Raw genomic sequence first — 13,458 nt, 5'->3', positions numbered from 1 at the left:
GATTGCCAAAAGATTGAGCAAGGTTCTGTTTAATTATTAGTGCTATAAAAAGTGAGGAATATTTACCTGGCCATATAGTACTGTGTAAAAGTCACTTATCTTTCCTGCCAGGTGCCACATTTCCCACAGTTATTGAAAAGAATGAGAAGAAATCTTTGCTTAGTCATTCCGTTCTCAAATCTGCCATCCACCATCTTATATAATTTGGGGGTTGGGGGCTTGTGAAGGAAGCTGTTTCTTTTTTTAAAGTGCCGACGAGCCCAGGTCCTCAATAAAATCTAACTGACTAACTCCTTTGTTACTAAAACGTACAAGCTTCTAAGTCTTCTGTAAACTCTCCAATATCTGGTGCAATCAAAACGATGAGCAATTTGGGGGACTTGTTCTTTATAAACCCAAATTGTAGGCATACTCCGAGGGCCTTCCTGGCCCACGCTCGTGCACGATGCCCCAGAAATCCAGTGTCACAGGACATCGGTCCCCCGCTGGCATGTCATAACGTCTTGGGAGTATATATTAGGGAGGTCTGCAGTGACTGCAACTCATTAACTAAATTTTAATGTCATCACGCAATATGGGTTCAGATGACATTGTTGAAGGCCTCTTGGATTTTGGCAAAGACTCCATTAGTTATCTGTCAATCATTTACAAATCTTTTCTGAAATCAGCTAGCAAATAATGTTTGACCACAATAAACACGGATCCTTATAAATGTGAGTCAGTATAGAGTGCTATGTGGTGGTATCTGGTGTTTGCAGGGATGGTGAAGACGTTTAAAACAGAATCCTGTCATGGAGAATGACCACATTTGCGCCCCCCACCCCACCCCGGCTCCCCAGATGGTTCGACTGTGCCTTGATTGAGAAAAATAATTCATAAGAACTGAGGTTGTGATTCACTTCAAGTTTTTCCCTGGCACAGTTGGAACATAATTTGCTTATTCACTGTCACTGGGGCTGAGTTCAGAGCACCTGTGATTTGTGTCACATGTGAACGTTACTCCAGCCCTCTTTCACAAAAATATGTTCATTTCTCACAAAGTGCTGAGTATCTATTTCTGTTCAATTAGCCTGACAGATAAGCTTCAAAAGACCAGAGTAACTCATTAATGTAATATTTCTTCGGCATGCCAGTCGGCTCTACAGGAAAGTAAGAGACTGACGAAGAGCAAATAGCGTTTTTAAAAAGTCTAGTAGGAGTTACTAGGAACCTAGCAATGCTATACTCCCTCGACACTTTTTGTACGTTTTGTAAAAAAAAAAAAAAAAAAAAACATACTTTGTACATTTTGTCCAAGAAAAGCACTGATGTGTTTGTTGGAGCCGCGAGCCGATCTCACTTTTTTTATGGAAAGTTATTTTTACATTTTTAGAACGACTGACAGACAAGTGATGGTTATTTAGACATGGGTATTTGGGAGACAAATATGCATGATGTGAATCTGTTACTTAAAAAAAAAAACCTGATGGCAATTTTTTTTCAGTGTTAAAATTCAGGTTTTCAAAGTAAAAACTTGTATTTTGAAAACGTGTTTGACAGCTTCCCTGTAGTGATATCAGTGAATAACATTTTCGACACTGTCTAATGAAATAGGGGCTTGTGAAGGAAGTTTGCCAAATTTAATGAACCTATATTTTCCAAATTACCAGTATAAGGTGTAACGAAATTGTGTATATGTGAAACGCGCTTTTGAAACACAAGATAGGTTGATATGGTTTCAGATTTCACATTTTGACTAATCTTTAGGAAATACCATTTGTAGAGTTTGGATGTGGTATCAAAGAAAAACATCCATAATTATCTGAAAAAGCTACTATAATACTCCTTTTTCTAACTTCTTATTTGAAAATCATATGTTATATACTTCAACCAAAACGGTATATCCCTGGAGGCCAAATGCAGAAGCAGACACAAATCCAGCTGTCTTTTATCAAGTTAGACATTAAAAAGTTTGTGAAAATACTGCTTTTTATAAATTATTTTGCTCTGCAATACTTATTTTTAGTTTAAAATGTGTTATTTGTAGTAACATGTAATGGGTTTATTGTTATCTTAATAAAAGGAAATAAATTGATGTATTTATAGATAATTATTTTTACTTTCTCAATTTTAATTTCTAATACAATTAATACTAATAGATATACTTCACAAAAGAAACAACTTTTGGGGGTCCTAATGATTTTTAAAAGAACAGCTGCTTTGGAGAGTCATATGTCCTTTAACATAAACATAAGTATATTTCTAGTATTGTGCCACATTATCATTTGATTACTTAAAGAAATAATAGCAAAGAACTGACAAAGGTGATTATAATCACCCAATCCTTTTTAGTTTAAAATACACATTTACTTGTTCAGCTAAAACACCGTACTTCCCCAGCCTCCTTTGCAGCTAAGTACGAGTAACGCCTACTTTCTGCTAGTGAGATGTAAGCCAAGTGCTTACGTGGCACCTTCAAGACGTGTTTTGGAGAAGCGTGCGTTCTCGCCCCGCCCTCCATGTGCTTCCTGGTAGTGATGGCTGGGACTCTAGCAGGCATTTTGGAACATGGAGGATAGTAAACAGGAGGGAACGAGGGGCAGGATAGCTTTGTAGAGCCACCAAACCATCCCCGGACTGTCCACCTCTGAAACTCTTTTGTACGAGAAAAAGAAAAGTCCTATTGAAATCTTATTAAACTGTTTTCTGGTTTTTCTATTAAACGTAGTCAAATCTAATCCCCTAAAACTACAATTCTGATGATAGAAGCGCAGTATGTAAACACTTGAGGTTTTCCAAAGAGAATATCAGGGGGATAGCAAAAGAAAGAAAAAAAACAACAACAAGAAAACCATATGGGAAAAGATATGTGTTGCTCTAAGAACCCAGATTTTATTACTTTGAAAAACAACAGGGATATTTGACAAGAGCTTAAAACGACCTGTGGTCATTTGAGTAAAAATTCTCTCCTGGTGAAGCGTGATCCAGATTTTTCCATAGATTCAAGGAAAGAATAACTTTAAAATTATAAAAAATGTATTACACATTCATCATTTCGCCGGCATTAGCCTCACAGCATTAAATTTTATTTTATTGGGGGTGAAGAGATAGGTTGCCCTTTTAATCAACTGACCAGTGCACAAACAAGCTCAGGTTAATGCCTCGGCTAATGAACAGGCGTGACGAAAACACTGGTCTGCAAAACATGAATAAATAAGTGACCATACGCTTGCGAGTGCTACCTGTGGTGTTCCAAAGTGTCAATCATATCTCTAGTCGCCACTTAAAGAATTAATATCTGCCAATGTTATCATCTAAAATATATTTACAGAGGTCAGAAGAGCGAGTCTGACCTCCTCTGTGCAAAGAGGTGATGACATCAAGAGGGTATGTCACAAGCCTAAGCTCAGCTGGTGGATTTAAGCTGTTCGGAGTTTTGCCCGCTAAGGATGATCTCCTGACCCCTCGCTCTGCAGCCTTCCACTCTGCTGCACAGCGCTTCTCCACTTCTGAGTTAATCATTTCTTTGCCATTATCTGCCAAGAGTTCTTATCTCTTTTGCTGTCACTTTATAACAGGGTCCTCTTATCAACCTGCAGAGAGTCATGTGATCTGTCCAAGCCTATCGCAAGCTTCCATTTTTCTGATTAGACACCATCCTGAAACTGGATCCATGGTTTACAGCAGGTCACTAATGCTGGAAAAAGTACAGGGTCCAGGGGACAACTCGCTTGTAACTTTCTGAATTCTTGATTTTTTTTTTTTTTTTTCATGACTTTCACTAAGGGTCACTGCTGTCTGATGCGTCTTCCCCCAAGGCCACAAAATTTGACAAGCTGCACTTTTTCTCATGATCAATGATTTCTGCTTTGAGTCTAAAGATCACCTGTGATTTCAATAAGAATGTCTTCTAACGCAGACACTGGGGACATACAAGAATCTCTAAAGCATGGACTCACATCTGTTGGTAAGTCGGAGTTGTTTTCTTTATCATCTATTTATATTTTGCTGTTACACGAATACATGGAATTTAATCTCATCGATGTATTTAGTATATGTCACTTGCTTTCCCTATCGTCTTTATTAAAAGCACATAAGCACATGTATATATGACACATATATCTTCCTTGAGGTTGGAAAAAAGCAAATGGGTATTTCAAATACTATTCATTACAGCCATTAATGACATTCTGGATGTCATTCTATCAACCTAAAACAGCTGGGAAAATATGTCAATTTCATGCCTCATATTTTCTGATCATTTTTAATCAGAAATAATAAGCTAAAATTTGAATAACTGGAAACAAGTTAACCATATGGAGTGATCGATCACTGATCAAACTTTAACAGCTTTCCAATATTTGTGAAGTCTCAAGCCACAGCACAGTATGGTGTCTCATTCGCTGCAGATACTATAGAAAATCTTTTGTTTTTCTGGCAAACAAAAGTCATGCCAACAACAACAGAAAATCATACTATCCCTTTAGTTAAGGATTAGAAGCTAAGGGTTACTGTTTGTTTTTCAAAATGATGACCATGTCTTGTTTTTATAAACATAAGTATATAAAGCTAATTTCCAGTTTTCAAAAGAACAAAACATGGAGTGACAAACTTAATGTCACAGCAAGAACACATTCAATTAGCCCTGGCAGTGACGGGCTAAGGGAGGAGGGTCCCAGCGGTCTGCAGTCAGCGGCCCGGGGCTTCCCTCTAGCACTTTCTTCGGCTTGGGGGCTGGGGTCCCCTGCGACCTGCTGGAACCAATAGGAAAACCACGGCTTAGCTTTTTCCTTCTGGTTGAAAACCAGCTGACGCCGCCGGGCGCAGTGACTTTTTTTTTATGGGCCCGCTACACCCTAAAGTATATCAGTTGAGGAAATGGTTGCAAAAACTGGCCTGGACTTAGGAAAAAGAACGCTCGGGAGGACAAGCCGAGGGCAACCGGGAAGCGACTGCCCTGCGGACAAAAGGGCGTGGGCACCAAAAAGGGGCTGAAAGGGACGCGAACCGATGTCACCTCCTGTCGCTGACCACTAGCTCCCTCCGGGCGGGAGCCGCGCGGGCGTCCAGTGGCTCGGGCCAGGGGCGCGCATTCGAGGACGCGCCCGCGCGCAGATGGCTCAGGCCACGGGCGGACGCGGACGAGACAGGGTCGGGAGTGGCCGGAGGCGCGCGCGGGGCAACCACGGGGCAACCGTCTGTCCCCCGCCGCCCCGGCTCTGCGGTGGGACAGGCGAGTCGGTCCTGAGCGGGAGGACACCTGCTGGTCACGGATCGGCTGGCGGGGAACCCGCGCGATGACCGCCCCCCTGGAGGGGCAGCTAGAGACTGGTCTCAACACGAAGCGCCGGAGGGGGCGCTCAGCTGGCCTCCCCAACACCCCAAACCTGCGCGGGCACTTCCGGGCGCCAGGTCCCGGGATGACAGAATCCCAGTCAACTTTCCGGTCAAAGGGACCTCCTTCCGGTGCGTGTCCGCGGCCGCCCGCCCCTTCCCGGCCCAGGCGCTCTCCTCCCCATCCGCTGGTAGCGCAGCCCCACAGGTGGCTGAGAGATGTCCCTGTCTGCAACATCTTAGTCACCCAGGCTGGCTGCTGACACTGAGTCCATCTGTTCACGGGGTCACTCCCGGGGTCCTCGGCTAGACAGACGCAGCCAAAAGGCTGCCGGAGAGGAGGAGGGGACAGTGTGGGGCCCTCAGATCCAACAGTTGGGTGAAGGGGCTGAGCCCCAATCCCGGAGGCGAGTTGCCCCTTGGACTGGGGGCGACCGCCCAGCGCCGCCACTGGGCAGACAGACCCACGGGGGCGGCTGTACGGAGGGTCTGGGGACCCTGGGCGGCTTGGAGATGGGGTAGGGGTGTGGAGTGCACCGCGACACTGAGGCCAAGGTCTGTAGAGGTCACTTGGGGTTTCCAACTCTACATTCCTGCAGTTGCGGGCGCGCTAGCAAATGTGCCGCTTTATCCGAAATGGCGCCTCTGTGCGTCCTAGCTGGGCACGTTTCCTTCTGCGCACGTTGGCAGTTCCATGAAAAATGTGTATAAATGTCTGCACTCAGAGAAAAGTGGAGTCCAGAGGACGCTGTCCCTTCCGCCTACCCGCCAGATAGCCACCGGGAGGTGGGGGTAAGGGCAGCAGACTCGGGTCACAACCAGTGTCCCTTAGGGCCACCTGGCTCCGGTGTACTGTCCAGACTCTCGGTTTCTGGCTTAAGTTTTTTTTCTTTCTCCCGAATGGTGATTTTACAGTGTGATATACAGTAGTAATTTAAGTGACAGAAACAGAGAGAAAAATAATACTTGTCTATAGCAACCAAAGAGCCAAATCTGTGTGGCAGGATTATGACATGTTTTTATTGACCCTCCTGCAATATGCCCAAAAGTATGCTTTTATCTGTAGTAAATTTATGTAATTCTCCAAATTAAGTGCATTTATGGACGGTACCACACACATTCAGTACAATGCTGCATATTATCCACAGGAATCCCATCCGCGACCTGAGGGCAGCACACGCGCAATGCAGACGCTGTATTGAGACTGGGGCCCAAAGCTGCTCTCTGGTCCCCGTGGCGCCTTGGGGCTGCTTTTATTCCGGTGATAACCTCTAGAAAACCTCGTGTCCATAAGGACCTCTGAAAGTAGATATCTTGCACTGGAAAGCGTCATAGCGGGTTATGTCACCCTAACCTCTAGCTGGCTTTATTTACAGTGTACTTAAGATGCCAGTCGCCAAGCCCAGCTTCTGAGTAAGGTCTGCTGCCTCCTGTCCCTCCTCGGCCAGCTCATGTCCCAAACAGTGCTTCTCAGATCCCCTCCCCGGGCCTCCACCCACAGGTCTGGACCTGGCCGGAGTTAAAGGATTTCTTTAATGCCTCTTAATAAATGGAGAGAAATTCATGGAGGAAGGGAGGACAGAGACTTGGCGGTGCTTTTTCACTCGCCCCCTCCGCCTAGACACAATGTCCAGGGTTATCTTGGATCCAGCCTTGAACTTGAGCCCAGCTGGAGAAGGGCTCTGGGAAGACTGCCGCCTGGAGGCCCCGCACTGCCCCAACACTGCCAGCACACTCTCCAGGGGAGCATCAGACATCTTGCTCCCCGAGTCCTCAGCCTGCCTCCAGAGAGCTACTTCCGTGGGTTGCCCTTCCCCAATCTCCTTATGGGGACAGAAACTTCTCTGAGAAGTCCAGGTGGCTCCAAGGAACTTCAGGAGTCTGGAGGCATTGTGGTCTGGGGAAGAGCTGGCCCAGCGTGAGCGTGACAGCCCGCCCAGGGGACCAGGCGACCGAAATTAGCCTGACACTTCACCAAGGCTGCCCCCTTTCTTCCTTCTGGGGGGAGCTCTGTTCGGTGTTTTTTTGTGGGATTGATAAACAAGAAAAGACATACTTAACTTTCAAACTCCAAGTAATCTGAATACAGAGAGCATAAACTCTTTGGTGAGAGGTTTCATCTGGGGGTGACGCGACTGGTCCCCGAGGACCACGTCATGCACTGTAGGACAGTCACCCTAGTGAGGACCTCAGAACAGTTGGTGGTTCCCATTTAGTCAGCTCCTTGCAGAGAGGTGAATGGGCACAGTTAGGAGAGAGGCAAGACAGGACAGCCACCTTCACCACCGGCATCGACGCAGCTATCCTGACCGGCTCAGGCGGCTGTGTGACCCACTGCCCCGATGACAAAGTGCGACCAGTGAGGCCCAGGGACTGACCCAGGCCCACTCGGCTTGGCCAGTAAGCGAGCCGTAAACAGCCCCCGGTGTGATTCTGAAACCCATGCTCTTTCCTCCAGGGACCTACCTGTCCTTACTGATATAAAGGAACTAGGATTAAAAACTTGGTCCACTCCTGCTTCCCTCCCAAAGGCATTTTGGTGATTAAGAAAGATGTGTGTAAATGGCTTTGGCCTCCCTTTTCCTTTTCCATTGGGAATCAGATTTAGACGCCCCAGACTTCAGAAGGGCTGGAAGGGACAGGTGGGGTCGGGTGGGGAAAGCACCCAGGGGACAGCACCCAGAGGCCCCTGGCAGGGCAGGGTGGGAAGGGCCTGGGGCTCCTGCAGAGGATGTCATTTCAGGGGGAGTTCGCTGGTCTGTTGCAGCCCTGACAGCGGTCAGAGGGCGCTGGGGAAAGCAGCGCATCTTCTGGTCAGAGTGAGGGAGTCTCAGGGGGACAGGGAACCGGTCGCAGTGAGTGCGTTTGGAAGCAAACGTCAGCGGTGTCACGGGTCAGGGTAGAGAAAGAGACGTTGAGCGCGCACTCCACTTTTAAGTGCTTTTGACAAAGCCGGTGTGTCCCCTGCAGAGAGACCCTAATCCCTGCCGGTGCTCACATTTGTCACCTTGGTGCTGACCGCTGGCTCAGGACCTGGCCCCCCGCAGCCTCAGGCCTCCAGGCTCCACCTCCTCCGAGTCTACACGGGATTGGAAAGAAAACCGGTCGGAACACGGCGCGGCGCCCCCAAAGCGACTTCCTAGTTTCCAGACCAGAAACGCAGGGAAAAGGGAAAGAACGTGTCCCCGGCCCCGCGCACTGGCCCCCACCTCCTAGTCGCAAAAGTTGTCAGGAGGTTGGAGGAGCCGACGCCGGACACTCGCAACTCCCGCGCCGCGAGCCCGGGTGACGGTGCCAGCGCGAGTCACGCCTTTCCAAACCCTCGCGCCCTTTGCTGTCCAAGAGGGCCCCCGATGGCTGGACGGCCCAGCTCTGCGCTGCCGGCACCCTGACCTTGAGAACGAGAACCCCTAGCTCAGGGCTCCCCCAAGACAAGGCCCCCGAAGGTCCACCTGGTGCTGCCGGATTGGGGGAATCGGAAGCATTCCCGCAGGAAACTGCCCCTCTGGTAGGTGGGGGAGTCACGTGACTGCCGCCGGGATGACCTAGCCCAGGTGTGGCCGGGGGTCTGGGATGGGGGAGGGGTGCTGGGCTGGCTGCACTGGCGCCGGGGGTCCTGCTGGTGCCAGGATGGGCCTCCACAAGGTCGCCATTGTTCTGGTTTGTCCCGAAGCTGGACAGGGGGCGGTTCCAGTTTTGAGTGTCCCAGTTTTAAGTGGAAGCTGACTCACCTCCATTTCAATCACAAAGAGGAAGAGGTGGGTTTCACTGGACCACCGACCTTGCATTTTGTCTGCAGCCTCAGCGGCTCACAGGAAGGCTGCCATCCCTCCCAAGGTGGGCCTGGACCCTTGGGTGGGGACAACGCCCAGCAGAAAGTGAGTCCGCACCGCTACAGGGGAAGCCCACCCGAAGAGCAGCAGACGCCCGCCACCCGCCAGGCTGGCGACTCCCGGGACTTCTCTCCCTAGGGGCAAAGGCGGGAGGGCGTGGGGGCCGCTTAGCCAGGTCCTCGCGTCTCCTCGCACTTCCTCCCCAGTAAAGACGGGCTGTGACCAATGAAGGGCCTGTCATGTGCTCGTGAATCGATGCCACTCGCGGGCCCCGGTGAGGTAGGTCCACACCGGCAGCGGCCTCCTGCCCCGGCGACTGAGGTGACGTCGTGCGCAGTTTCCGACACAGGAGCACAAAGGGATGTTGTCTTTTTAACGCGGCACGACCCCCCCACCCAGCCCCATTTATTTTTTTCAAGGCCACAGCCGGGCCGGTGCCGCTGGGTGCCGTGCAGGGCGCTCTGGCATCTAAGCCTCAGCCGCAAATCGGGCGCGTGAGAAGCCGGCCCGCTGAGCTCGGAGCGGACCCCGCAGTTCTCGCTAAACTTCATTGTCAAAGAAAAACCAAGTGGCTTCGAGGGGGCGGGACGGACGAATCCGGTCAGCGGAGCGTCAGGGGCCGGCGAGCTGGCCGCCCTCTCCCGTCCGGCCACCAGCCACTGCGGTCTCTTCCGGAGATTCTTCTAGAGACTTTCTGAAAAAAACTCTAGGTTTCTGCTGGAGCCGAGCATTGTACGCGTTCTTTGGGAGAAGTCATCACTCCGGTTTCTTAAAAACCGAAAAGTGGGACTGGGGTGCGGGGTTAGACATTGTTTCCCAGGGTGTAGATTGGCACGTTTCTTGCGAGGTCCCCGCCCTCCCCGTCCCAGGCGCGCGGGACAGGTAGGTCTTCCACTCTGTCCCCGCGGGGACCTGTATTTGTCGAGCCCAAGACCTCTCGGTCAGGCGGACGGCACCGCGGGCGCAGAGCGCGGCGGCGGGCCCTCGCAGGTGGGCGCGCTGGGGAGACCGCCTGGCTGCAGCCCGCAGGCTGCACGCGGGGCCCCGCAGCGCTGAGCCGGCATAAAATATGCCAGCCTGCGCTTCCCGCGCTCATCAAGGCTGCGGGAGCCTCCCCGAGCCATCAGCCTTTATAATTGCAGCCGTCAATCAACGCTTTCAGACCGTCAGAACCCGCAAGGACAAGCCCCGGAGACCCGTCTCGTCGAAAAGGAGGTGGGGGACGTGGGGGAGAGAGGAGGGAGGTCTGCCCCACGTTGGCAGGCGGTGGGCGGCTGAAGCTCGGCGGAGGGCCCGCCTCCCGGGCCCCGGCCTCGGATCTGCCCTTGGCCTGTGGATTCCTGGGCGCGGTCCTCCCCGAGGCAGTGTCCCAGGCGGAGGATGGGGGCTCTGCCCTTCCGCGGGCCTTCGTCATTCCCGGCCGGTTGGCGCGTACGTGGGTCAGTGCAGAGCGCCTCGGGCCTCAACTCTGAGACCACATGGGCCCTCCCCCCTCCCGCTCACTGTGCGGGGCCTGCAACCTGATCCATCCCCAGGGACCCAGCAGGGCATTACGGGCGACCTGGGCTCCTCTCCTGCTCTCCTAGGGAGGGTGCTCTGGGCCATGCCCAGGCCCACCCCAAGGCAAGCCCGTCACGGGCAAACAGGTACCCCAGCTCCGGGGTTGAAGGGTCAAAGGACCTGAGTGAGTGCTCGGGACGAACTCAGAGGGTGTGGGCAGGGTGCGCTCGGAGCGAAGTGATGCGTGTGACGTCGGAAGCCGGGGACCACGCGCTCCCTAGGTCTGGGATGTCTGCGCTCCCCTAAACCCTTTGCGGAGTGATGGGTGGTGGGCCGGGAGGGGAGGGGAGTGTGCCCTCGGGCCTGCAAGAACCAACTCCAGGAGAAGATCCTGCCCGCCTTGTCCTGCGCCGCTGGGGGTGGGGGGTGGGCCTGGGTGGGGACGGCCCTGGCCACGCTCCAGTCCCTGGAGCTGGAGGCGGGGGCTCTCGGAAGAGGAAGTCTCTCGGCTGGAGACCCCTGCGCCTTCTCTGGCCCTGGGGCTCCCTGCTGACTCGGCAGAGCGTCGCCTGGGCGGAACTGTCAGAACATCGGACATCTCCTGGGTGGCAGACTGTGCGTGTTTTAAGACCTTGTGCCTGCGCCTATACTCCCCACCACCCCTTGCCTTTTGTGAAGATATAAATAAAGGTCGGCTGGCCTTCTGACGCCATCACTCCTTGTCCTTGGGGGACAGGCTGGCCTGGACTTAAGAGGGTGAGCACCAAGTGCCCTGGGCTAGTCAGGCTCCGCCTCGAGTCCAGGCAAAGGGCTTTTGCCACATCGCAGTGGCACCGTCCTGTCAACCTGTCTTTCCACGTTCAGCCTTTTGACTTCTCCCCCCGCGCCCCCCCACCCCACGGTCACCTTCGCCCCCACCCTGAGGAGGAGAGTCTGAAGGCCGCTGAGCTGCCAGCCTGGGGCTGGGAAGGTGGCACACGAGTGCCCCCACGAACTCTTTGGCTGGGGTGGGTGCGGGCTGTCCTTATTCAGGCTTTGGGCTAAACGGATTCTCAAAGTTCTCCTGCAAAGCCTCGATTTGAGGTCTGAGATCAACGCCCTTTCTGAAATACGTATATATTTCAGAAATATATATATATATATTAATTCACAATGATACTCAAAACAACTAGGAGTCTAATAATCCTGGAGACAGATTGGCAAGGTTACTAGTTGCTATCAGGAGAATCTGAGCATCTTAAGCCAGATCCCTTTGGCGACTTCAGCCCCACCCCCACTGCCAAGTTTAAATGTTTCCATAAAATCCAAAGATGCTATGAATACTGAAATTTAAATAACTTAGACTCACAATATATATCGAAAAGCAGAATGACACGTCAGTGTCCAGAGCCAACAGTATCTAAATTGTCAGGCGTGGGCAACCCACCCATTTCACATAAAAGCGTGTATTATGCATAGCAGTGATTGGAGTATCTCTCTGGACTGGGCAGTTTGCGTGTGTGGTCTCTCTGCCCTTCAAATAGAATAAATTCAGGTCTTTTGAGATTCAAATACCCCCCTCTCACGTGGGTTCCGATGATTACCCAGTCTCTGAGCAGACACTGAGTATGAGGCAAATCAGGACCTGCGACAAGGCGTTTGACATGTCATTGGGATGAGATCTGAAAACCTGTGAGAAGTGCCTGGGCTGGTGGCCGATAAATTCGCCTAACAGATGGCACTTTAAAACTCTTAAAAAGTGCTGGGCCTCTGGGCCTCTGTGGCTCGTGCCACTGAAGAGACACCAGAGTGAAAAAGGAAAGCCCAGGCGGGCGTTTGCGTCCTCTGTGGAAGCACAGGTCACTAACGCGGAGGAAGTCTGTCGCGAGATCATCTTGGTGGGGGTGGGGGGAGCGTCTGTACGAAAGTGAAGGACCCAGGGAAGAGGGCACAAACAGGGAGGGAGTGAACTGTCGGCGACGTGCCTGTCGCCTCCGTGAGTGGAGACGCTAGGCCACTCCAGGGCGCCCGGGTCCCATGGCGGGGCTTCTCCGCGGACTGAGTGTCGTGTGGATGGACCCGCCAGACCCCGGGGAGCCGACCCTCTCTGCTTCTGCAAAGGGCGGTCGGCTGAATTCAACGTCTCTTCCCGTTTAGGTCACTGGAATGGGTATTGAACCGCCCCCCCACCACAGCCCCTCACCCCACGCAGGCTCCCGGGCGCACCCCCACGTCCCCGCCCCCCTCCCGGCCCCTCCGCTCGCGGAAATTGCCGCCCCAGCCTTTCATCCGCAGCCGCCTTGCTCAGACAGAGGTCGCCGCTCGCCCGCTGTATCCAGCAGGCAGCATCCACTCCCCGCCCCGGGCCAGGGTGCGGCGGGAGGGGGGAAGGCGGGGTGAAGAGGTTGGGGCAGGCGAAGGGACGGGCGTGCGCCGCCTCCTCATTGGCTGGCGTTGGCGTCCGACCCCGAGTCCGGAACCCGTGTCCCTGGTCACTGTCATCACCCCTCGTCCCAGCCTCCCCTGCCCCTGGGCCCCCTTACCTCCCTTCTCGTCCCCCCTTCCTTCCAGCACCTCACCCTCGGGGCTGGAAAGGGCCGTGCACGGACGCGCCGGAGGAGTGGAGGGGGCAGGACAGCGGGGCTGGAACTTCACACTCCGCACTTGTGACAGCGAGCGCGAAGGAGCGGGCGCGGGGAAGGGGCGGAAAGACAGGAGAAGCGAGACGCCGCCCCTGCCGCTCCGGACCAGGGCTGTAGAAAAGCGGCGGGAGTCTCCGAGCCGTCCCGCAGCAGCGACAGCGGCCTCGCCGCGGCGGCAGCACCTCTCCCCG

General features: G+C 52.7%; 1 protein-coding gene across 1 annotated transcript in view; it reads left to right on the top strand.

Moving 5' to 3' along the window:
- Positions 1-5,276: 5,276 nt before the first annotated feature.
- NR5A2 (nuclear receptor subfamily 5 group A member 2) overlaps positions 5,277-13,458 on the top strand; it is a 21,460-nt gene continuing 13,278 nt past the window's right edge. Inside the window, exon 1 of the mRNA XM_025044806.1 lies at positions 5,277-5,391. Within this exon, the coding sequence (XP_024900574.1) occupies positions 5,277-5,391 (115 nt within the window). The remainder of the gene's footprint in view (positions 5,392-13,458) is intronic.

This window comes from Pteropus alecto, unplaced genomic scaffold, assembly GCF_000325575.1.
Source record: "Pteropus alecto unplaced genomic scaffold, ASM32557v1 scaffold90, whole genome shotgun sequence".
In the NCBI taxonomy this organism is placed as follows: domain Eukaryota; kingdom Metazoa; phylum Chordata; class Mammalia; order Chiroptera; family Pteropodidae; genus Pteropus; species Pteropus alecto.
This window is presented reverse-complemented; position numbering and strand designations above follow the sequence as displayed.